Raw genomic sequence first — 22557 nt, forward strand, 5'->3', positions numbered from 1 at the left:
GTAAGATATCCAAAGAAAAAAGAAAGATTTGCTAAGCCTATGTCAAATGCTGGTTAGGTCCCAACTGGAGTAAGGTGGCCATTTCTGGCCACCACTCTGTAAGAAGGGGTGTTAAGGTACAGAACAAGAAATGGAGAAGTTTTACTAGAATAACTTGAACTAGATAAATTGGTGTTTTTCTTTCTGAAACCAAAGAACATAATAAACAATTATCAGTTGGAGTTCAACCCAGAAAAGAGTGAATTGATTCACTTTGGAAGGTCAAAGTTGAAGGGGGAAATACAGGGTTAATGGCAGGATTCTTAGCATTTTGGAGGTACAGAGGGATCTTGGGGTCCATGGCCATATCTGATAGGGTCGCTGTGGAGGCGAATGGTGTGTTGGCTTTCATTAGTCAGGAGATTAATTTCAAGAGCAGTGAGATAATGTTGCAACTCTATAAACCCTGGTTGGACCACTCTTGAAGTATTGTGTTCAGTTCTGGTCACCTCATTACAGGAAGGATGTGGAAGCTTTAGAGAGGGTATAGAGGAGTTTTATTGGAATGCTGCCTGGATTAACAAGCATGTCTTACAAAGATAAGCTGAGCAAGCTAGGGCTTTTGTCTTTGGAGCGAGGGAGGATGACATGTGACGTTATAGAATTGTACAAGATGATAAGAGGCATAGATCAAATGGGCAGCCAGAGACTTTTTCCGTGGATGAAAATGGATAATACAAGGGGGCATAATTTTTCGGTGATTAGAGGAATGTCAAGATTTTTTTGAAACTCAGAGTGGTGGGTGCTTGGAATGCAGGTAGATACAGTCACGTTAGGGACATTTAAGAAACTCTTAGATAGACACATGGATGATGGAAAAATGGAGGGCTATGTGGAAGAGAAGGTTTAGATTGATTGGCACAACATCATGGACTGAATGGCCTGCACTGTCATGTTCTATGTTGTGTGTTCCAATGAAAAATATATTTACCTGCTGCCTGTATGCTGCTGGCATTTCGGGCAGCAATGAAGGTCCTCCATGTCTGTCTGTCCATACCATCACACAAAGATATAGAAGGATTCTTCATTGCTGTTTCTGTAACAATTTTGTTTGACCAGTCAGGATTGTTAGTCCTGAGTTGAACCCCCTGAACCTGGAAAACCAGTGGACCACTCTTCATCTGTCCTCTATCTTCTGGCCTGTTTGGCAGGGGTGACCCGACCAGGATCTAAAGTATAGAGCTCTGACTCCAGCCAGCATAGCTCTCCGGGTCATTGAAGCATGCAAGACTCCAAAACCTACGACAAGGTTGTGGTCCTCTTGGAGGTGTAATCAGAAAGATCTACGTATCTAGCAATAACATCAGTTTTCAGTGAATCTTGTGACCGAGTGTGAGGATAAAGGAAACAAAACTTGAGGGTGGTGTGTTCTAATCTGGAATGAATCAGCCAAAGAGGTCATGGAGAAAGAACTATGATGGCTTTAGAGAGGTAACTGGATAAATTTCGTAGTGGCTAAAACAATTGCAGGAAAATGAGGAAAGAATAGGGGAATGAGGCCAAGGAGGTCGCTCTTTAAAGAACCTTCAGAGATACAATGCGGTAAGTAGCTACCTTCCAAGGTGCAAACTAAGGATTAGTGTGACAAGCAAAGTCAGTAGTTGGGATATTTTTGCATCAGCATAAACAACCAAAATCATTAATTTCATTTTCCCAACCAACATGGGAAGGACTAAAACACAAACTGTAGGCTAGGTCCAATCCAAAAACAGTAGTAGTATTTTTCCATCAAAGTGAGATCTATCCTTTGATCCCACCCATCAGCACATCTGGAAAGGCAGTCTATTAAATGTAGGCATAGATCAAAATGGAACTTTTTTTGGCACTGTAAGAGAATGAGTGATCAATAATTTTGTCGATCAAGCTGCAGAGTCAGGGTTTGAAAAATTAGGACTTTGGATTAGTCAAGGAAAGTCATGGCTCTCTGCTGTTCATTCTGGGAGGTATTTGTGATTTTTCTCCCACTGTGGATGTCAGAACATATCGTATGGTCTTAACTAGACAAGAACTGGCCAGCTGACAAACAGGAAAATGTGTTATTACTAATTAGACAAGGATCGGTCCATTAGATCTTGGATGCCAAGTGTGAAATTTGAATGTGTGTCAACTGTAGGAGAAAATATTTCTTAAATATCAGGTGAAAGGAATTCTTGAAATATTTCATTGTGCTTTCAGACTCAGCCTGAAGAAATCCATTAAAACAAATTACTTTGGAAAAGTAGGCTGGAAAAATATTTGTGGTGATTCAATTGCAAACAATTCCTGTACAAATGTTCAAAGTAAATTTATTATCAAAATACATACATGTCACCATTTACAACCCTTAGATGAATTTTCTGTAGGCATACCTAGTAAATACAAAAAACACAATAGAATCAATGAAAGACCGTATCCAACAGGATGGGCAAACAACCAAGGTGCAAAAGACAACAAACAGTGCAAATACAAAAAGAATAATACTAATAATAAATAAACAAGCAATAAATATCTAGAACACAAGATGAAGAGTCCTTGAGAGACCATGGGTTGCGGGAACAGTTCAGGATTGGGGTGAGTGAAGTTATACCCTATAGTTCAGGAGTCTGATGGTTGAGGCATAATAACCACTCCTGGACCTGGTGGTATGCGTCTTGAGGCTCCTGTACCTTCTTCATGATGGCCACAGTGAGCAGAGAGCATGGCCTGGGTGGTGTGGGTCCTTGATAATGGATGCTGCTTTCCTGTGACAGCTCTCTGTGTAAATGTGCTCAGTGTTAGGGAGGGCTTTACCCATGATGGACCAGGCTGTAGGATTTTCCATACAAGGGCATTGGAGTTTCCATATCAGGAAAATGATGCAACCAGTCAATATACTGTCCACCACACATTCATAGAAGTTTGTCAATGTTTTAGATCTCATGCTGAATCTTCACAAACTTCTAAGTCGAGGCATTGCTGGGCTTTCTTTGTAATTGTGCCCCCATGCAGGGCCCAGGACAGGTCCTCCGAAATGATAACACCGAGGAGTTGACCCTCTCCATCTCTGATCCCCTGATGAGGCCTGGCTCATGGACCTCCGGTTTCCTCCTCCTGAAGTCAATAATCAGCTCCTTGGTCTGCCTGATGTTGAGTGAGATGTTGTTGTTGTGGTACTTCTCAGCCAGATTTTCAGTATCCCTCCTATGTGCTGATTCGTCACCAACTTCGATCCGGCCAATGACAGCGGTGTCTTCATCAAACTTAAATATGACATTGGAGCTGTGCTTAGCCACAGTCGTAAGTATAAAACGGGCAGACCAAGGGGCTAAGCACACGGCCTTGTGGTGAACCTGTCCTCATCTGACTTATTACTGTAAACTCTGAGAATAGCATTGGTATATAAACTCCAACAACACCCCATATCCTCTTCCAGAGTTACAAATTGAGCTCTAAAATGGAAAAACAGACCAAAGTCCCAAATTGTACTCAGTTTTATGTTAATACATTTATGTTCCACTCACTTTCACATCAGACACAAGGGATCAAAGAACACATGGTACATTTGCCATATTTTCAGAGTCTGTAATGGACATTAACTTCAATGAGATGCTTTAATGACTTCATTACACACACGCACGCACACAGAAAATAACTGTATCTAAACATATTCACTCAGTGACCAGTTTATTAGGTACACCTGTACACCAGTTCATTAATGTAAATATCTAATCAGCCAATCACGTAGCAGCAACTCAGCCCAGAAAAAACATACAGGCATGATCAAGAGGTTCAGTTGTTGTTCAGAACAAACATCGGAATGGGGAAGAAATGTGATCTAAATGACCTTGACTGTGGAATGGTTGTTGGTGCCAGACAGGGTTGTTCAAGAATCTCAGAAACTGCTGATCTGCTGGGATTTTCATGCATCTACTGAGTGGTAGTGGTATTGGCAAAAACACCTTGTTAGTGATTGAGGTCAGAGGAGAATGGCCAGACTGGTTTAGGCTGAAAGGAAGGCAACAGCAACTCAAATAGCCATGCATTACAACAGTAATATGCAGAAGAACATTGTTGAATATTGAAGTGGACAGGCTTCAGCAGCAGAAGACCACATTGGGTTCCACTCCTGAACCCAAAAAAGTGGCCACTGAATGTATTCATGTATGAATATGCATAATATAAATACACATTTTTTCCCCTCACCCCTTATGTGTATTTTTCCCTCCATATCGGGTCCTCTACCAGAGGCCTGGGAGCTTGACGGTGTCTGCACAGTTTCCTTGCTGTTCCTAGTAGTGTGTTCTTCTGGACCAAGATCTCAGATGTTGTTCCCAGGATTTGTTGGAGCCATTCTTCCACTCCCAGGTGTCACAATCTCAAGTGCTCCTATCACCACCAGGATTACCCTGGCTTTAATCTTTCACATCCTTTCTATCTGCTCTTTCAAGCCCTGGTATTTCTCCAGCTTCTCATATTCTTTCTTCCTGATGTTACTGTCATTCAGGATTGCCACATCTATTACTGTCACTTTCTTCTGTTCCTTGTTCGGTATTACTATGTCTGCTTATCAGTCCGTACTTGGAAGCCCACAGGACCTTAGTTCTGTCATTCTCCAATCCGTACTCCGCACAATTCCTGTACACAATTCCTGCAACTTGGTTGTGTATGCTGCCCCTGCCTGCATCTTGCACCCTGCTACTATGTGCTGGATGGTTTTAGCAGATTCCTTGCACAGTCTGCATCTTGGATCTTGTCTGACAGACCCCTGCTTCTATTGCTCTGGTGCTCAGCACCCGTTCTTGTGCAGCCATGAGCAGTGCCTCTGTGCTGTCCCTCAGCCCTGCTAATTCCAGCCATTGGTATGTCAGCCACCTCTGATTTCTGGCGATGGTCCATCCCAGCAGTCGCTTGTCCTCTGGCTCTGCTTCACCCACTTCCATATCCTCTGCCTACATCCAAACATACATGCACGGACAATTACACGATTACACACACATACTTACATTTACGTGCATGTGAATGCCGATAGGCACACCTACATTGGCTTACATTTTTATCTGGTCTTTATCCATCAGCCTGTGTATCAGGGAGAAGGGTAGAAGGTTACATTGGCAGGGATGCAGTCATGAGTTTTCAGAAAAACCAGCTTGGATTTGCTATTTTTGCAAGAACAATGGGACAAAGAGATGTGACAGATTGTTCAACAATAAATGAATCTACTTGATTCACTACAATTTGTAGTAAGCAGGTAGATGAATTGAACGAGTTGGAATCATGCAGAATGCGGTGGTTTATTTTATCATGTGACTATGCCAGCTTTTTGACAGAACTATATAATTATTCTCTTCCTCTGCATTTTCCTCACCACTCTTCACGTTGCTCCTTAATTTCCATTTGATCATTTCTAACAGATCTGTGTCCAGCAACTCTTTCAACAGTGCATACCAGATCACAACAACTTGCTACATAGAGGAATTCACTGCGTATCTCTTATAGTTCTCTTCCAAACTTTAAATCTCTATCTCTCTCTTTATAGGGAGGACACCCCATCTTCACCAGGATCTCTCCTGGTCCCAGCACACTGATGCAATCATGAAGAAGGCACACCAACAACTATACTTCATTAGGAGTTTGAGGAGATTTGGTAAGTCATCAAAGATTGTTGCAATTTTTTTTAGATGCAAGGTGGAATCATTCTGACTAATTACATCTGGTGTGGAGGTTCCAATGCACAGGATTGTAAGAGTTCACTGATTATTGTAGACTCAGCCAGTTCCATAATCACAGCCCTCCCCATTATCGAAGACATCTTGAAGAGGCAGTGCATCAAGGAGGCAATATCCATCACTAAGGAACCTCACCATTAGAGGCATGCCCTCTTCTCACAACCACCATCAGGGAGGAGGTACCGAGTGTGAGGACCCACAGTCAATGATTCAGGAACAGCTTCTTCCCCTCTGCCATTAGATTTCTGAATGGTCCAAGAACACTAGCTCTTTCACACCATTTACTTTTATTATAATTAGTATTTTTTTAATATTTGCTGTCACAATACAATAAGTTCCATGACACATATCAACAATAATAAACCTGACACTGATTCTCATTGCAGGTATTGTGTAGGAGGTATAGGAGACTGAATATTCACACCCAAGTTTGGAACAGTTTCTTCTCCTCCGCCATCACCCACCAGCTTCTGTCCCATCTCCCCCCACCCCCGCACTGTTCAATACTGGCAATCCTTCCTCTTTCCTTTCAGTCCTGATACAAAAATCTCTACTCAAAACATCAATATATGTATTTTGCCCGCACAGGTGCTGTTCTATGAAAGGATCTGTAAAAAAAGTAATAAAAATAAACTATCAGAAGCCAACACAGATCAGAGGATGAATGTGCATATATATGGAGGAGGTATCATTCTCCCTTAAAAGCTTGAGTACCACTCAGACCATGGAGTAGGCTTGGCCTCTGTTCTATTAGTGACTTATTGCCACTGAGGGTGACAAGGTGAAGATACATCTCTACCAAAGGAGGTTTAAGGAACCCCTTCCTACCGCTGGCCTGCGGGTCACCCTTGGGCAAGATGCAACACCTGCTTAGCGCACTTGTCCCCCCCCCCCGCGCCCCCCGGATCAGGGTCACGTAAAGCCATGGGAGCAGGTGGTGGATGGTTGAATGAACAACTGGTGCATATCAGAAGTCCTGGTTATACAATCACTGACGCCAAGCAATCTCTGAAGAGTATTCATAATGGCTGGGGTCATCTGTCTTGTAAAGGCACCGCCCAGACAAAGGCAGTGGCAAAGTACTTCTACAGAAAAATTTGCCAAGAGCAATCATGGTCATGAGACCACGATCGTCCACATCATACGACATGGCAGAAGACAAATGATTGCTATTGATCCCTATTACCCTTAGGGAGAAAGCAAGGCAGCACCTCTACTTTCTTATAAGTTTGCAAAGATTCAGCATGACATCAAAAATTGACAAACTTCTATCATTGTGTGGTAGAGAGTATATTGACTGGTTACATCACGACCTGGTATGGAAACACCAATGCCCTTGTACAGAAAAGCCAACAAAGGGTCACGTCTATCGTGGGTACAACCTTCTCCACCACTGAGCACATCTACATTGAGTGCTGTTGTAGGAAAGCAGCATCCAACATCAAAGACCCCATCATCCAGGCCATGTTCTCTTCTCACATCTGCCATCAGGAAGGTGGTACAGGTACCCCAGAACCCAGACCACCAAGTTCAGGAGCAGTTATTAACCTTCAACCATCAGGCTGTTGAACCAAAGGCAATAACTTCACTCACCTCAACAATGAACTGTTCCCAGAACCCACGGACTCACTTTCAGGGACTCTTCATCTTACATTCTTGATATTAATTGCTTATTTATTTATTTTCTTTTCTCGTTTCTTTTACATTTGCACAGTTTGTTGTCTTCTACACATTGATTGTTTGTCCAACCAGTTGGGTGTGGTATTTCATTGATTCTATTGCGTTTCTTGTACTTACTGTGAATTCCCACAAGAAAACCAGTCTCAGGGCTGTATATGGTGACACATATGAACTTTGATAATAAACTTACTTTGAATTTGAAACTCCCAATGTTCTTCCACTAATGTGCGTGTTTGGATCCCCATTCCAGCATCAGCAGTCTACAATATTTCACCTCAGGCTCAAGGGAAGTCAAGTTTAACTACTTACAAACACCACTTTTTAAACCTGTTTGTGTCTCAGTTACCCAGTTCTGATGAAAGGCTTTTAATCCAAACTGTTAAGTCTATTTCTCTCTCCACTAATGCCACCTGACCTGACAATGATATTATTATCATTTTCCGTTCATGGTAAACCTCCTGCCTTTGTTACGGAAACCCACAATGCCAGGGCCTGGTTTCAATGAACTTGCATCTGAAACAAAAGAGCAGGGTTAGTGACTAAATTAACACGAATACTTACCTGCCGAAGCAGAAGAATGCAAAGTGAAGACCCAAAAGGGTGACGACCACATGCCTAATGACATGGCTGGTCTTGCTTGGGTGGAGGTAGTGGCGAAACAGGAGGGCTGCAAACAATCCAAAAAATTGGCACATGGCAAAATTTACCTGCAAAGAAAAAAATATTCTGTGTAACTTTGTAATGCTTTAAATCGAAAACAACATTTCCTCCACAATCTCCATCAGTACAGGAGTTCCACAAGGTTGTGTGCCGAGTCCTCTCAGTTCACTTTACGTTTGTGACTGTGTGGCTCAGCACAGCTCCAAAGTCATATTTAAGTTCGCTGCTGATATCACAGTAGCTGGGCAAATCAAAGGTGGCAATGAATCAGCCTGTAGGAATGAGACTGAAGACCTGGCTGAATGGTGCCACAACAACAACCTCTTATTGAATGTCAGCAAGTCCAAGAAGCTAATTACTGAGGAGAAAAACCTCCTCTCTGAGTCAGTCCTCATCGAGGAATCAGAGGTGGAGCTGATCCGCAACTTTAAATTGCTCGGTGTTGTCATTTCACAGGATCTCTCCTGGGGCTAGCACATAACTGCCATTACAAAGAAGGCATAACTGCACCTCTATTTTCTTAGCAGTTTGCAAAGATTCGGCAGGCATCTCATACTTTGCCAAACTTCTGCAGATGTGTGGTGGAGGGGATATCGACTGGCTGCATCACAGCCTGGAAACACCAATGCCCTTGAACAGAAAATCCTACAGAAAGCAGTGGATATGATCGTTCATCATAGGTAAAGCTCTGTCTATCAATGAACACATCTACAAGGAGTGCTGTTGCAGGAAGGTAGCATCTATCATCAAAAACCCTCACATTCCAGGCCATGCTCTCTTCTCACTGCTGCCATCAGGAAGGTGGTACACTAACCTGAGGACCCAGACCACCAGGTTCAGGAACAGTTATTCAACCATCAAGCTCCTGAACCAGAGAGGATAACTTCACTCACCCCATCTCTCAACTAATTTCCCAACCTATGTACTTTCTTTTAAGGACTCTACAACTTGTGATCTTGATAATTATTGCTCATTATCCATGATCTTTTTTGGTATTTGCAGTTCGTTGTCTTTTGCACACTGTTTGAACATCTTGGTGGTGTGTGCATTTTTTCACTGATTCCATTGTATTTACTGTGAATGCCCACAGGAAAATCGATCTCAGGGTTGTATTTTGAAAAAGATTTACATTTACATGGCAGCATTAACACAAGAAAATGTCTCAAGTTGTTTCACTGGAGTGATTACCAAATTAATTAGCACCAAGTCATATCGCAGATGAACTACTGGGACCATGCGAGATCCAGCAGGCAGAATGTAGGATACATCTTAGAGAAGGACAGAAATCAATGATGTTAAGGCTGGGAATTCAAGCGTCTGTGTCTAGACAAGGTGCAGTCATTTTGCTGGAATGAAAGAAACCAGGATGCCCACAGGGGTAGAGAAACGTATAACAGGGAGGGGCCAGTCTGAAGAGGGGTTTTCAAAAAGGAATACAATTTTTAAAAACAGAATGTGGAGACAATATAGGTCTGAGTTTGTAAAGTGCGGCAACAGAGCATTGCCCTTTAAGACCTGGTGTTGAAATCCAGATCATGAACTAGGGATTGCACCTGCTTTTTAACCAACTTGTGGTCACTTCTGATGAATCAAAACACGAAGATATCTATTTTGTCGATAATACTTCTGAGCTTATGTTACAATATTAGAGGAATATAAATGCAAGCTCTTGTAGCAAGAAGTGATTCTACTATTACATTAAGTACATTCAATTCTCAGTTTGTGGGAGAAACAGGGACGAGATTACCAATTCTGTTTTCATGCTGTGTAAGACACAAGTATCAGTGCTCAATAATCTCTCAGTTCACTGGAATGCAACAAAAGTTTCTTGTCACAATGAGATGATTCATTTTTTCCCAGTATTTGTTAAGCACGAGATCAATTCAGAGAACAGGCACAAGTGGAGAGTCAGTCAATGGTTATTATAACTGATCCATCTGATCTTCATAGTGAAGGGTTATTCCTCCAGCCATTTGACAGCTTTCTCCTAAATGCCCGTCATAAGACACAGGAGCAGAATTAGGTCATTCAGTCCATCAAGTCTTCTCCAGCATTCAATTACGGCTGATTTATTTTGCCCTCTCAACCCCATAACCTTTGGCGTCCTTACTAATCTAAAACCTACAGCCTTCATTTTAAATATATCCCATGACCTGACCTCCACAGCCATCTGTGGCAATGAATTCCACACATACATCATCCTCTGGCTAGAAATTCCTCGTCACCTGTCCTAAAGGGACATCCTTCTATCCTGAGGCTGTGCCTAGACTCCCCTGCTATTGGAAACACCTTCTCATATCCACTCTTACTTATAATTTCAATATTCAATAGGGTTCAATGAGCTCCCTCCTCGTTCTCCTAAGTTCCAGCAAGTACAGGCCTACAGCCATCAAACGCTCCTCATACATTAACCTTTTCATTCCCTAACTTCAGTTTACTGAGGCCCAATACCACACTCATTTCAATGCTGCCCTAATGTCACAGGCAGTCGTTCACACTTTACCTCTGGGATACAGCTCTTTAGTTCATGCTTTCTCCTCAACACCAGTCCACAAGACCATAAGGCACAGGAGCAGAACTAGGCTATTTGTCCCACCGAGTCTGCGCTGCCATTCAATCATCTGGTTCAAGGGTGCAATGGGGTTTGGAGCCGAGAGGTCCTGGCAAAACCCAAGCTGGTTATCATTAGCTATTGATGAATAGGTACCATTAGATAGCATCCTCAATGACACCTACTGTCATTGGCTAATAACTGAGAGTAGACTGATATCAACTGGTTGGGTCAGGCTCATCCTTGGTTTTTTCAATACTTTATATCCCTGGAACACACATAAAAATGCTGGTGAACGCAGCAGGCCAAGCAGCATCTCTAGGAAGAGGTACAGTTAATGTTTCGGGCCGAGACTCTTCGTCAGGACTAACTTTACATTCCTGGGCAATTTTCCACATTGTAGGTGAATTATCAGTATTGTTATGATTGAAACCCATCATTTGTATGATCTGTTTTCTCATTAGCACAGGCACACAGCGGCCATCTACAAAATGGAACACGCACTTGGTCCTCAGATGTCACAAGTTCAAGCCCAACTCCAGAGATATGGACACATAATCCCATACACCTCACACAGCACTGCCGAGTACTTCACTGTCAGAGGTGGCGTTCTTCAGACGATATTAAATTGAAACCCACTACGTCATTTCAGACAGGAATTCAGAAACATTTAATATCACCAGGATATGTCATGAAAGTTGTTGTTATGTGGCAGCAGTACTTTGCAATACATAATTTTAAAAATGAATTAAATACATTAAACTTAAATAAGTCGTGTAAAAAACGGGGAAAAAGTAGTGAGGTCATGTTCATGGGTTCAGTGTCCATTCAGAACTCAGATGGCAGAGGGGAAGAAGCAGTTCCTGAATTGTTGAGTGTGTGTCTTCAAGCTCCCGTAACTCCTTCCTGATGGTACCAATGAGAAGAGGGCATGACCTGGGTGATGGGTGCCCTTAATGATGGATGCCACCTCCTTGAGTCATTGCTCCTTGAAAATGTTCTGGATACATCAGAGGCTCGTGCCCATGATAGAGCTAACTGAGTTTACAACTCTCTGCAGCTTACTTTGATCCTGTGCAGTACACCTCCCCCCCATACCAGACAATGCAGTTAATTGAACAATGGTTTTCTTCCCAGTATCAGAGTCAACATTACTCTGTCTACTAGTATATCTAGTCATATCACACTTATCTGTATGCACGTTGCTTGGCATAGCTCTGACAACTGCCACAGGGATTTTACTTCAGGCCTATTTCATTGGCTGTGAAACAAATTACTAGAGGTCCTTGGATCATGAAAGATGCTGTATAAATAAGAGCCTGCCTCTATTCATAGATTCAGAATTAGGTTCAACACCACTGGCATATGTCATGAAATGTGTTGTTTTCCAGCAGCAGTACATTGCAACACATAATAATAAAAACTATAAATTACAAGTATATATAGAAGGTATATAGTCTACATGAGTTCATTGTCCATTCAGAAATCTGACAGTGGAGGGGAAGAAGCTGTTCCTGATGCATTGAGTGTGCGCCTTTAGGCTCCTGTACCTCCTTCCTGATGGTAGCAATGAGAAGACGGCACATCTTGGTGACGGGGGTCCTTAATGACGGATGCCCCCTTTTTGAGGCATTGCTTTTTGAAGATGTTGAGTCAGTAATCCAGCACCTTACAACTTCAGACTGTGCAGAGTATTCTGGAGCATAGAAATCACTGTGGGGGAGTCTACAGTGCACCATGCGAACATAACTACTGCAAGTTGTGATGCTAGTCCATTCACATGCCAGAGAATATGTCAGACCTCAAACTCTGTTACAACAACCTCAATACAGTAGCAGTGCACATGGGCTCAAAGATCAACTCCAAGACTTAAAACTTGATTGTCTTGGCTTTCCTGTGCTTACACCATCATAGGCCAGGAGCTAACAGGGAGACATTATGGGTCAGCTCAACAGAAGGATGTAGCTTTTTGAGTAAAATACATGGTTAGTAACAAAAGCTTCTTACAGGCACAGTTCAATTTGAATTCTGTGTTCGGCCACACAAGGTCATCCCGCTAACGAAAATAACATCCTCCAACTTTAGGTATACCAGCTATGCAATGTTAAAAAAGTTTGTTCTGATGAAAAAATACAAATACTCTTCTCTCCTATCAGATTCCCTCCTCTCTAGCCCTTGAAGTTTCCCACCTTCCTGGCTTCACCTATCACCTTCCAGTTCGCCTCTTTCCACTCCCCTGTCTTTTTATTCTGGCATCTTTATCCTTCATTTCAGTCCTGAAGAAGGGCCTTGGCCTGAAAGGTTGACTGTTTATATATTTCCAAAGATGTTGCCTGGCCTGCTGAATTCCTCCAATATCTTGTGAGTTTTGGTTTAGATTTACATCCTTATTTTTAAAGAACACAAAACCTTTAAATCAACAGGGCTATCTGCTTATTACTTAATTTTAAAAAATATCTTTAGAAATGTGTGTAAAAATGTAAATTTAGAAGTAATGTAAGACCATAAGACATAGGAGCAGAATTAGGCCATTCAGCCCATCAAGTCTGCTCATCATGGCTGATTTAACATCCCTCTCAACCCCATTCTCCTGCCTTCTCCCTGTAACCTTTGACACCCTTACTAATCAAGAACCTTTCAACCTGTTTTTAAAATTACCCAGTGGCGTGGTTTCCACAGTCATCTGTGTCAATGAATTCCACAGATTCACCACCCTCTGGCTAAAGAAATTCCTCCTCATCTCTGTTCTAAAGAGACACATTTGTACTACGAGTTTGACCTCTGGTCCTGGACTCTTCCACTATTGGAAACATCTTCACAACATCCACTCCATCTAGGCCTTTCAGTATTCCAAGGTATCAGTGAGATCACCTCTCATTCTTCTAAACTCCAGAGTGTACGAGCCCAATGCCATCAAGTGCTCCTTGTATGTTAACCCATTAATTCCCAAAATCATTCTCATGAACCTCCTCTGGACCTTCTCCAATGCCAGAACATCCTTTCTTAGATAAGGAGCCCAAAACTGCTCACTATATCCTCACGCAGTATTCAATAATGAATTAGTACTTCAATCATAGCTAGATAACAAGGATATGCCTCCATTTAAATAGCACCTTTGCTGTCAGAATACTTGCCACCAGGTATTTAAGGAAGTGAATTGCTCATAACCTCACGTCACTATTTTCCTACAAGTTTCCTAATGCAGAGGAACACCTTGCAGCCAGAATCCATTTAGGGTTTTTTTTGGTAATAGTTAAAAATATTGCCCAAGACACAACAGAATTCTTGGTCAGAAAAAAAGCAACCTCAGTTAAATATTTATTAAAAAGTTCACTCCCTACAAAGACCCTGGTCCCTCCAGACCACACTAAATACCAGCTTAGCTTTTGTACCCAAGTGTTCAGAGTCCAGAGCTGAACGTTAACCCTCAATTAGTATTGTTTCAGTGAACCACTTGGTCTTTATATTATGCCTCTCTAAAAGTGCCACAGCCAATTAAGCACTCTTGTAATTGTGGTCATGGTTGTAATGCAGGAAATGTAGTCTGCACACAGCAACTTCCAAGACATAGCAACTAAGTTATTACAGATAGCAGTTTTAAAAGATGTCCTTAAAGGATAAGTTCTGGAGAAGTACTCCCAAAAATATCATGGGATCTATAACCCAAGAAAGGGACTTAATTGTAACAGTTGACTTTAAACGTGATATCCGTAATAGCGTGTTGCCCCTCAGAATCAGTCTGATCTTAATAGTGAATTTTCTTGGTTTGTGCTTAATCCACACAAACTTCTTACACAGAACCGTCGCCTGAATCAAAGCTAACCCCAAACTCTGTCCCTGAGGCTAAATAATAATCATGCTTTACCAAGATGGGAATGGCACATTTCGGAAAACGGAAACAATTTCATTCAGACATAAATGTCTTCAAGCGGAATTTTCTTAAGTTAGTACCTGTTCTATGGGTAAACGGAGCCACTCGCTCAGAGGCAGAAGCAGATCGGACCCACAGCTATTCGACCGCATTCTTGCTCCGGAGTCTGTCCGGCGTATGCTCAACTCACTCTCAGTCACCTGCAAGCCACACACTCCTCACCTGAAACTTCCAAACTCGAACCGCGAACAAACTTGCGGCTCCACCCTAGTTTGACGCCTGCTTCCGGGGCGAACATCATTCGCCCAAAGTTTGTGACTTTCTTCTGTCTTTGACTGGTGAACGTCATAATTTCCAAAGCAGGGGGTGGAGTGAGCGTAGAAATCTTTTAACGGCAATCTAACCACAAAGGATTCCGCACGGGATATTTCTTAGATCCATATTTTGAGTGCCGGTCTTTGAGACAACTGTTACTACAGCACCCCCTTTTGGTTATTTTTTCATAATATCCCTGCAGGTTCTGAGCAGTACTGTAACTCTATTCTCATTCAGCACACCGATTACAAATAGGACGCTTTATCCCCTTTACAAGAAATGGAAACGCTGCTGAAAATATGAAACAGACTATCCGATATAAAGGACAAATTTCATACTCAAAGAGCAAAGTGTTCAAAAACGAAGAGAAAACGATCCAGTGGAATCTTCTGATATGAGTGGATGTCAGGTTGAGCCTTGAGCTAACTCGGAACAGGTTCGACGGGCCGAATGCTCCTCTTGTTTGAAGACAGATAAATAGTTCACGTTTACATATTATTGTAAGGCTTAGATAAAGTAGATGTGGAGTGGATGTTTCCTATAGTGGGGGGTCTAAGACCAGAGGACACAGCTCAGAATAAGGGGATGTCCCTTTGGAACAGAGATGAGGAGGGAATTCTCCAGCTAGAGGGTTGTGAATCTGTAGAATTCAATTGCACTGATGGCTGTGGAGGCCAGGTCATTGGGTATATTTAAAGTGAAGGTTGATGGGTTCCCCATGACTGTTCTTGGCATTTTTTTTCTACGGAAGTAGTTTGCTATTACCTTCTTCTGGGCAGTGTCTTTACAAGATGGGTGACCCCAGCCATTACCAATACTCTTCAGAGATTGTCTGCCTGGTGTCAGTGGTCGCATAACCAGGTCTTGTGTCGTGCACCAGCCGCTCATACGACCTCCTGCTCCCAAGGCTTGACATGACCCTGATCATAGAGCTAAGCAGGTGGTCTCAGGGAAGGAGTGCCTTACATCTCCTTTGGTAGAAACGTATCTCCACCCTGCCACTCAAATAGGTAGTTTAAATAGCATGACAGAAAGTCCAGATGATAGTCGGACTGCTGGTGGGACACTGCTTTGTAAAGAACATAATCCCATGAAACGTATATTATTCACAGTGCATAATCACAAGCAGATATTCAGCTCATTTAATAGTTTACAATAACAACAACCTAGTTCAGAATATTCCACACTGGGTAGAATGTACAACCAGTTGTAAGTGCACATTACAGAGGACCCCTAAGGTAGATTCCCATCGCTCTCCATGATCCAGTGTCCTATCTATCCTCTCAAGTGACTGGAAATATCCCATGATAGAATCCTAAGAAATGAGGGAGAGTTCTTTCAATGGCTGGGATAATATTTAACCATCAATTGACATTACCGAAAACAAACAGGTTATCAAATTACTATTTGTGGATACACTGCACAAATTGCTTGTCATTTTGTCTAAGCAACATTAGTAGCTGCACTTTAAAACCTACGGTTTTGCCTATTGTTTATTCTGGAGTTGTGAAAAGATGCTTCTTAAGTATGAGTGTTTCAGTTTGCAGAAAGGTGCGCAAATAAACTGCCGGAGGAACACAGCAGGTCAGGCAGTATCTGTGGAAAGGAATAAACTGTCGATGTGTATTTCCACAGAGCTTTCCTCAAAGCACAAGTCAAACGTGTTTCGGTTTTGATTTATTATTGTCACGTGTACCAAGATACAGTGAAAAGCTTGTCTTGCATACTGTTCACACAGATCAAATCATTACACAAAGCATTCAGCTAGAATAATGTAAAGCAATATCAATGCAGAATAAAGTGAATAAGCGTCCAAAAAAGTGCAATGCATTGAAATGATAAGGTGTAAGATCATAATGAGGTAAATTGTGAGACCAATAGACCATCTTATCGTACAGGAGGTCTATTCACGAGTCTGATAACAGTGTCTCTGACCTTGAAGCTGTCCTTGACTGTAGTGGTACATACTTTCAGGCGTTTGTATCTTCTGCCTAACAGAAGAGAGGAGAAGAGAAACTGTCTGCCAGGGGTGGGGGGGTGGGAGTTGGGGTCTTTGGGCTGGCGAGCTGACTGCCTTACTAAGTCTGAGAGAAGTATAAACAGAGTGCATAGAGGGGAGGCTGAAGATGGTTTTATGGATGCATAATTTCATAATAACATTTTAAAAATTCAGAGCTATCAGGAACAAAATGGTCCTCTTTATTAGTAACAGCTAAACAACCCTTCTATAAACTAGAACATTGTGCAGAAGATCCTATTTAAAATCTCCTACGGTGTTCACTGTGGAAGTTCACCAAGGTTTCTGATGCAGGTGCTCACCAAACACACACCTACTGTCACTCAGAAGGACAAGAGTAACGGAGCGATGGGAACACAGTTGCTTCCAGGACAATTTCCAACTCACACCCCATCCTGACTCAAACATATTCCAAATAATCCTTCAGTATATTATACTAAAGTGCTGCAGAACTCTGTCCAGCAGAACTGAGAGAGCACCTTCACCCTTTAGGTTACAGTGGTTTAAGCAGATGGTTTGCCTTCACTCTTTTAGCTGCAAATGGGGCTGAAGAATTAATACCAGACTTACCAACATTATTGCATCCTGTATTCTTGGGTGGCAGGGTGGAGATATGTCTCTACCAAAGGAGGTGTAAGGCACACCTCCCCTCTGCTAGTCTGCAGGTAACCCTTGGGCAAGATGTACCACCTGCTTAGCCCCCTGATCGGGGTCACGTAACGCCATGGGAGTAGGTGGCAGATAGTTGTATGAGCAGCTAGTGCACATCACAAGTCCTGGTTATGCAAACACTGACAATAGGCAGGCAATCTCTGAAGAGTATTGATAAATGGCTGGGGTCACCCGTCTTGTAAAGACACTGCCCAGAAGAAGACAATGACAAACCACTTCTGTAGAAACATTTGCCAAGAACAATCATGGTCATTGAAAGACTATGATTGCCCATGTCATACAATACGGCTCACAATGAATGAACGAACATAAGGGGACATTAAGATAGTTAAAGTTGGTCTTAGAGAACATCCCAAATGAAGAGAAGTAGAGAGGAAGAGAACTGGGGAAAGATTAGCAAAGTTAAGGGTTTTGATAGTGAAAGGTATGGTTGCTACAGGCGGAACAGTAAACACGTGTGATAGGTGAAAATCTTGAAACTCTCAGGGGATCTAGGATCCGCAGGAATTTGCAGAAATAGGGAGAGCTGAGGTTAAAGAAGGATTTGAAAACAAGGATTAGAGTTTTGAAATTGAGAGTACTCCAATCTGAGATCAGAGAGGTATTGAGTAAACAGGACATGGTCCAAGTTAGGAAAATAGGAAGAAGAATGTTGGATGATTTCAAGTTCAAGTTGAGTGGATGTCGAGGAAGTGTTATGAAAACTGGAATAAGGAGAGAGCTGATATCATCAATCAGGAAACAGCAGCTGGAATTTCTGAGACACATGCTGAGGAAGGAGAAGCTCGAACGTCTTGCAGTGACGGAAAAATTGATGGAAGAAAATGTTGCAGTCAAATGCACATGACATTCATGAGTTACGTCAAAGGAAAAGTTTTGAAGAGCTTATAGAACTTCTCAGATTGAAGACATGTGGAGGACCATGATCACCCACGTCATATGACATGACGCATAGTGATGATAATGATGGATGTTGTGGCCACCAGTCGTGGAGATGAGTTCCTGATAAATACTAAATATTGAAACAAACAGAGATTAAAGAACGGGACATTACATTCTTTACAGCTCTGTTCCATAATGGATGACATTCTCAGCCTACTAAAGAAATCCGTGGAACAATGAAGAATGGGAAGATAACATCTTTTATTTAAACTACCAAGAAAGCAACTACTGTTTGCTAACAACTGGAATGTCATAGCTCAAATGCACTTAATGTGATTGTATATTTCAACGCTGACTTTTCCATTGTGGGCTGTTTATATGTTATGCTATGTGGGTTATGATCGAAGAAAAGATGACTGGAGTCCCTTAGCACTTTCATGCAAGGGTGTTTATGTAGTGCTTCAAAACGCCCAACTTATAGAAAATAGCAAAAAGAAATCTGCCAATATTTATAAAAGATATTTACCAGGAAACACAATAAATAGCTCCACACTATTTTATCCAGTGTGAACTCCTGGCAGCTCAATCTCTCTCTCCCACTGAGTACAATCCACTCCGTTTTGAACATTCAAAGTACATTTATTATCAAAGTACTCTCTGTATGCATTGTACAACCTTGAGACTCACGTCTTTAAAGGCTGCCACAAAATAAAGAAACCCAAAAGAACCCATAAAATGGAAGACTGTGAAGCACCCTATGTGCAGAGAGAGAAAAAAAAGCAAGTAACATTCAGAATGAAAGTGAGTCCTCTTACACAAAGCCCAGAGCAGCTGGAGCATCAGGAGATACCACAAAGTTAATTTAAGATTACACATGAATCAGAATATGTTTCACCCCACAATGGAGTTACAATCATTTTACAAAATAAATGGAAGAAGTGTGGAATAAAATAAAAGTGAAATTTGTACAGCACACACCATTACCACCAGGGGCTCCCAGAGAGTTCATGCTAATGACCAGAAGTGATATTTACTACAAACCTCAAGCCAATAAAATGACCATGATTAAGATTTGATTACAAAGGATCGGCAAAGAAAATCTTTTTCAAGCAAGATGCCCATTACGATGCTGGCGTTTAGGGCAAGAAAGAAGTTCCTCCATCTCTGTCCATCTTTGGTCATCCCCTCCATTGTTCCCCAGTTGTGAATCAGAACCCTCAGTTGAACGTGGATACAGAAGGATTCTACGTTGCTGTTTCCATAACAATTTTATTTTACCGGTCAGAATTTTTAGCCCTGAGCTGAACCCTTGAATCTGCAGGACCCGTGGACCACTCTTAGTCCGGCCTTTACCTTTTCACCTGTTTGAAATGGGTAAAGCTACCAAGAGCCAAAGCATGAAGCCCTGACTCCAGCCAACATAGCTCTCCAGGTCAGTGAGGCACACAAGCCTCCAAACCCTACGCCAAGGCTGCAGTCCTTTTGGCAGAAGGAACATCTTTATTGACTACTTAATTGTTCTCCAAACCCCAGTTCTGGTAAAATTGAGATGAATCCACACTACATGTTTTTGATTGTTTTACCTGCTTCTTGTTTTAAAATCAGGCAGTACATCAAGAGCACCATCTGCCCCTTGATTTTGGCTTCAACAGCCAAAATCAGCATGAGTGGGAATTTACTAAACTTTTGATTTTGTTAGTAAACTGGTGTGGTGTGCTAAGTGGGACAGGCTAAGTTTGGTCAGTAGGGGCAAGTTGGGTTGTAGGGTCTGTTTCTGTGCTGTATAACTCTATGACTGTCAGTGTCTGTGAATGTTGGATGAGGAGAGTTTCAATGCTTCTCATGCTGAGATTCCTCCAAGAGGACCATGTCGTAGGGTTTGGAGGCTTATGTGCCTCAACAACCCGGAGAGCTATGCTGGCTGGAGTCAGGACTTAATGCTTTCGGCCTTGGTAGAGTCACCTATGCCAAACAGGTCAAAGGGTAGAGGTCAGACTACGAGTGGTTCACTGGTTTTCCAAGTTCAGGGGTTCAGCTCAGGGCTAACAACCCTGACTGGTAAAGAACTATTTCTGAAACAGCAATGAAGAATCATTCTCTATCTGAGTGTGACAGTATTCCTGAGTCTCCACCTGGGACTTGCGTAACTGACAGTGGTGAAAACCGAGAGGAAGCTACTGCCACGATGAAGGAAGCCCTGAACACTGTCAGAGGTGGAAGGCCTTCGTTGCTGCCCTAAATACTAGTGGCATTACCCATAGCAGGTCAGGCCAAGGTTGCCAGTGTTTGGGTAGAAGAGTCTAAGCGAAGTAGCTGATCTAAGAGGTCTAATTGTACAGATGATCACTGATAGTAAGGAGTATGTGTCCCTTTTTGCTTTTTCTATGGAGAATATACTAACTGGCTGCATCACAGCCTAGTAAGGAAAAAAAAAATGGCCAGGAATTGAAAAGCTGACAAAATGTGGTGGACACTGCTCAGACCTTCACAGGCAAAGATTGCCCCACCACTGAGCTCACCTACAAGAAAGCAGTATCCACTATCAAGGACCCCTACCATCCAGGCCATGTTCCCTTCTCACTGCTGCCTTCAGGAAGCAGGTACAAGAGCCTCAGGTCCCACACCACCAGGCTCAGGAACAGATATTACCTTTAAAACATCAGGTGTGGAGAACTTTCACTCACCTCAACGCTGAACTGAGCGAGTAATCCAGGGACTCACCTTCAAAGACTCATGTTCCCATCGTCCGCAACCTCTGGGCTCACTTCCAGGGTCTCTACAACTCTGTTCTCAGTGTTAGTTAGTTAACTAGTTAGTTGATTATTATCTTGTTATTTATTTATGTTTGTTTATTGTCTATTTATTTATTTATTAGGAACTAATGCACTGATTTACGGTACTGTTGAGGTAATGTTCTAATTTGTTCTGTATTTCACATAAATACATAAATTGTTACTTCGCTAAATGCTAGTTTTTCTTTTTTTATACCTTTTAAATATTTCCATGAAATTTGGAGCAGCCACTTAATTGGGCCAAAATGTACTGGTCCCAATGTGTCCCAATTAACCAGAATCCACTGTAATTCATCTTCATTCCTTAGATAAGGCTGCAATTTTAGTAAATTTTAGTGGGGTAATCAACTATAATTGGGTGGTGGGGTGGAGATATGTCTCTACTAGAAGAGGTATAAGGTGCTCCTTCCCTCTGCTGGCTGCAGGTCACCCTTTGGCAAGGTGTAGCACCTGCCCCTCCGTCATCCCCAATCAGGGTCACGTGGTCGTATGAGCAGCTGGTGCATATCACAAGTCCTGGTTATGGGACAACTGACGCCAGGCAGACAATCTCTCAAAAGTATTGATAATAGCTGGGGTCACGTGTCTTGTAAAGACACTGCCAGAAGAAGGCAATAATATACCACTTATGCAGAAGAATTTGCCAGGAAAAATCACGGTCATTTTCAATTTTTCCGGTATTCTGGAACCATTCCAGAATATAGTGACTTCTTGAAAGGTCAATACTAATGTCTCCACAGTCTCTTTGGCCACCTCTTTCGGAACTCTGGGGAGCAGACCATCTGGTCCAGGTGACTTATCCACATTCAGACCTTTTAGTTTCTCAAGAACCTTCTCTCTAGTTATGGTAACTTCACACTCTTCATGCCCCCGACATCTGGAACTTCCACCACACAGCTAGTGTCTTCCACTGTGAAGACTGATGCAAAATACTTATTCAGTTCATCCACTATTTCCTTGTCCATCCATTACTACCTCTCCAGCATCGTTTTCCAGTGTTCTGATATCCACTCTCACCTCACTTTTACAGTTTATGTATCTGAAGAAACTTTTGGTATCCTCCTTAATATTATTGGCTAGCTTACTTCATATTCCATCTTTACCATCTTAGTGACTCTTTAGTTGCCTTCTGTTGTTTTTTAAAAGCTTCCCCATCCTCTAACTTCCAACTAATTTTTCCTGTATTATATGCCCTCTCTTTGGCTTTTATGTTAGCTTTGACTTCTCTTGTTAGCCACGGTTGTGTCATCTTGACTCAATGGACCAAATGGCCTAAATCTTCTCCTACATCTCATGGTCTTATTGTCAAGTCAATCCAAGTTTATTTACACATACACAAATGGGGTGAGGTACAGGGACAATGAAATATTTGCTTGTAGCAGCATCACAGGCAC

The 22557-nt window shown here is 42.1% G+C and overlaps 1 protein-coding gene across 2 annotated transcripts in view; it reads right to left on the reverse strand.

Moving 5' to 3' along the window:
• LOC134338227 (lysophospholipid acyltransferase 2-like) overlaps positions 1–14889 on the reverse strand; it is an 88749-nt gene extending 73860 nt beyond the window's left edge. Inside the window, exons 1-2 of one of the 2 annotated variants that reach the window (XM_063033916.1) lie at positions 14708–14889; positions 7965–8110 (exon numbers count right to left, since the gene is read on the reverse strand). In XM_063033916.1, the coding sequence (XP_062889986.1) occupies positions 7965–8098 (134 nt within the window). In that variant the 5' untranslated portion in view covers positions 8099–8110; positions 14708–14889. Of the gene's footprint in view, positions 1–7964; positions 8111–14565 lie in introns of both variants that reach the window. The other variant, XM_063033915.1, reaches the window with a different exon arrangement.
• Positions 14890–22557: the final 7668 nt, after the last annotated feature.

Source organism: Mobula hypostoma, chromosome 26, assembly GCF_963921235.1.
Source record: "Mobula hypostoma chromosome 26, sMobHyp1.1, whole genome shotgun sequence".
NCBI lineage: Eukaryota > Metazoa > Chordata > Chondrichthyes > Myliobatiformes > Myliobatidae > Mobula > Mobula hypostoma.